This window comes from Cryptomeria japonica, chromosome 8 (genome assembly GCF_030272615.1).
Source record: "Cryptomeria japonica chromosome 8, Sugi_1.0, whole genome shotgun sequence".
Classification (NCBI taxonomy): domain Eukaryota; kingdom Viridiplantae; phylum Streptophyta; class Pinopsida; order Cupressales; family Cupressaceae; genus Cryptomeria; species Cryptomeria japonica.
This window is the reverse complement of record NC_081412.1, coordinates 552,137,416-552,141,481: the sequence shown is the minus strand read 5'-3', so window position 1 is coordinate 552,141,481 and position 4,066 is coordinate 552,137,416. Positions and strand designations below refer to the sequence as shown.

At 34.0% G+C, this 4,066-nt stretch overlaps 1 protein-coding gene across 1 annotated transcript; it reads right to left on the bottom strand.

Annotated features, from left to right (window-relative positions):
* Positions 1-548: 548 nt before the first annotated feature.
* LOC131067070 (LOB domain-containing protein 16-like) lies at positions 549-3,260 on the bottom strand. The gene is made up of 2 exons (XM_058001995.2): positions 2,970-3,260; positions 549-932 (listed from the first exon to the last, which is right to left on the bottom strand). The coding sequence occupies exons 1-2, from the start codon at positions 3,258-3,260 to the stop codon at positions 549-551; spliced, it is 675 nt and encodes a 224-aa protein (XP_057857978.2).
* Between the last annotated feature and the right edge of the window lie 806 nt (positions 3,261-4,066).

The following is a 4,066-nucleotide window of genomic DNA, read 5'->3' as shown; positions in this document are numbered from 1 at the left end:
TCTCTAAGAATATAAGAGTTCGTGTTAGTGTTCGAAATGTTTAGAATCTTGCTACTAAATGTATCAACAATTGTCTTTAACATTCATATGCCACTAGGAATGGAGATGTCGGACAATATTTTTCATTTGCTAAGATGATCACAGAAACTTCATCAGCAAACAAGATAACCTCAGAACTACGTCATAGATTTTCCATACCTTGACCATTGATGTTCAAGTATAACAGTTTCAAGGTTGCCGTACTTAATGATCATGGCTTTGTGCTAAATTTAGCTAGGTTGCATCTTATATCGTTTTCCTCAAATATTAGCCCTTCCTGCAAAAATTATCTCAACAATTGGAAACTCATTAATAAATTGCAAGCTTATCTATTATATGCACCAGCTATTCGATATCGAAACCGCAGTCAAGTTCTTAGCAACCATATTACATGCTAGTAATATATTTATTATCCATTTCGAAGCTGGCGACATTGAATAGTGAGTAGTTAAATTACAATGGTTATAGAGCAGTGTTTTATTAAGGAGGCCTATGGTTCGACATGTTTTTCAGCTTCTATTTTTTCTAAGGAGGGCAGAAACCAGAGCCTGGAGATCTCCTATTTCATTTAGGGTTGCTTCCATCGCACTTCTATTGTCCGGAGGAACATTCATTTGCTGGGCTGGAACGAGGGGATCATAATGGCGATCGTTCCGGTACGTGGGGAAATATGAATCTTTAACATCAGGAGAAAGCAGATTGTTGTCATACGCCCTCTGATGGCTTGCCTGTGGTGCATTTAAAGAATTATAATGTACGTAAGGGCTGTTAACAAATGAAACTGCTATTTCACCCTCTTTGAGGCTTACATGGCATGGACTTAATGATGTCCGATCTGAGCCGCTAGCTATCTTTGAGTAAGCAAAAGCCAGCTCTCCTTGCAAATGTGCAACCTGCAATGTAATAAAACATCAGGAGTTGAGCAATTTAATATTCAATCTTATAATGTTAGTAAATTTCTTGGATACTTACACCTGAAACAAGTACGAACTACAAGTATTATTATTATTCAGTATTGTTCCAAACATTTTCTTGGTAGTATTGTTATATGATAAATTGATCCTCTTAATGATGTTTCTCTGAAAGGAAGCTAACCAGGAGCACAAAAATATACTCATATATTTATTTAAAACTGAAAGAGTAAAAGTTCATGTGTTTTGTGCGACCCTCTCTAGTTGGCTAACCTTTGAATGTCACGACTATGTTCAGATCTTGCATACAGATTAACTTTTTCCCAATATTTCATATGGTTCGATTGCACTAATTATACCATCTAAAACTGGGCTTGATATTTTACTTTGCTTTCTCTTGATATAGTTATTTTTATTATCTATTAAATAGAAAATTAAAGAAAAATAACTAATTGCAAACGATGAAACGACAGAAATAAATGAGGAACATGTAATGCCAGGTCTTAGAAAAAGTGGGAGGGACAAGATGGACCCAAATGGAGAGATTGGATTATGAGATTAGTTATTTTAAAATCTAGAAATTTGGCATACTTTTGTTTTGAATATTTTGTTTCTTATGATATTCCAATTAACTGCTGGCTAGGAACAAGTAAACCTTTTAGTACTATTCTTAGCCGATACTCTGGATTTCAGTGGGTTAAAGTGCAAGTGATCTCCCAACCATGGCATTCAAAGGTTTTGTTTCTAATCATTGTGCCCCTTCGCACTTTACCATTTGGGATCCTTAACTTTCAATGTAATTTTATAGGAATTTTTTTTCCCAAAGTTGAAAATGCAATTCATTAGATGAAACTGACTAACATGTATTTTAGGTAGGTTCAATATTTTCACGAGGATGACGGAAAGGTGTAATATAGTTATTTTAGTATAGAAGCTTTACATCTATCGTTAGATCGGAAGCATATCCAAACATACTATTACATAGAAGAATTAATTGCTCAATGGTTGTTCTTCAATGCTAATAAATTTAATAATATATATTAATAAAAGCAATTAAATAGCTGCTATGTAGGTTTTTAGTTCTACACAGTTACTACTGAAAGAATATCAACAACAAACCTTTTAAAAATTGACATTCAAAGGTCTTGCTTCTAATCATTTGACATACCTTTGAGATCTTTAGCTTTTATTGTAGCTTTATAGAAATTTTCTATCGAAGACGGAAAATGATAATCAGTAGATTAAACTGGCCAGCGTGTATTTTGGGTTGGTACAATATTTTCACAAGGATGATGCAATGAACAAATATAAGTCTCGTAGGATAGAAGCTTTACATTTTTCCTTAGATCGGAAGCTCTTTCAAACAATTTGGTAGACAGAGGCATTAATTAGTCAACAGATATTCTTCTATGCTAACCAATTTATTAGAAACCTTGTAGATCAATGGGAAAGCCTCACGAATTTCAAGTTTTTCAAATAATAACCTATTGAAAATATATGTAGTATTTTCTTCACTATTACTAAGGAACCACAGATTCTATTGCCTTCTCCATCAAACAGAATACCAATATAACCTACTCGCTCTAGATTACAAATTAGCTTCTTGAAGGTGTGTTTATTTTGATTTTTAGTGTAATTGTGTGATATGTTCATTTCTGGACTATTTATTTGGCATTGTGGTAGAAGGAGAGGAACAATCAAACGATTTATTAAACCCTAGCTCCAACCATTTCGATCTGCATTCTCTGCAAAAAATAGTACCATTAATGTTGATTTTCGCCTGGAACTATTGGCATAAAAGTGAAATACTCTTTAAATTTACAGATTACCAGATTAGAGCACGGTAAACCTTTGCCCTGCAAACATGGTTTCTTCAAAACCCTTTACATGATATTATCTGTAAAGTTAGTATCAAAGATTCCCGGCCTAAAACACAATTTCTTAATTAATACCCTAGAAACAGTTATATTCCCGGAATTGAAGATTTTAATAAGAATTGGAAGAAGTAGATATCAAAACCTGTTGTTGAAGAGCAAAGATATGTGAAACACAGCCATAAATGGGATCGTTGAGACGAGCCTGGGCCTCATACGATATGTTTACAGCCGCATCAAATCTCTGTTGATCCGATGGAATGTTGTGGAGCAACTTAGAGAAGTTACTTGCACCAAAAATCTTATGAATTGCAGCAAAATGAGCTGCACCCAATTCCTCTGTTGCAAAGTAAGGGGCAAATACACAACCTTCCACACACTTTCTTCTCAGAAACTTGCAAGCTCCGCATGGTGCTCCCCCTCCTCTTGCCGCCATAATATATTTTTATGTTCTCAGCCTAATAACTGGAAGCGGAAAGTTCCTTGTTTAATGCGAACAGCGATAGAACGTTTCGCTTTTCCGTTCCGTTAGAACGGCTAGGCTGTGCGAAGGTATCAAGCACAGATCCGTTCAGTTTCTAAGAAAATATAGGAACAGAAAGAGGAACGAAGCAGGGTAAGTAAGAAGTACAGAAAAATCCGTGGGTTGGAGGAGGCGCAGATTAATATCGGGGAACAGATTAGTATAAAAAATTGATTAATAATTATGTTTTGGAGTTTACTCGTTAAAGCGTTCCCTTAGGAACTGTCCTCCATAAGAAATCAAATAGCATGAAAATTTAAGGAAGGCTCTAAAGTACAATTTGATTTGTCCATCAAACAAGTAAACGAGAGAACATTTTATTGGAAGGTCGGTGCAAAGTACAATTTTACGTTCCCATATATTTGAAAAAAGTAAAATAAAAGAAGTTTAACTAAAAATTGCTAATAAATATGAGTTAAACGTTGAGGAAATAGAACTAGCACTCTTATCTATATAGGTTTAATGATAGGCCATTACAATATTAAAGCTAAATTCAAATGTATTTTAATAATGTATAGTTAATTATATAATAATTTAAATTCCTATATATGTTTAAATATATTGTTGAAATATGATTTTTAATATGGAATATCATTTAGAATTTTTTATTAAGGGTAAAGTGGGCTTTGAGGGGATCCAAAATACTGTACATCAAGTTTTGAGGGATCCAAAATCATTGATTTTTGTGAGGATCCAGAACTAAATTACAAAACGTTGCA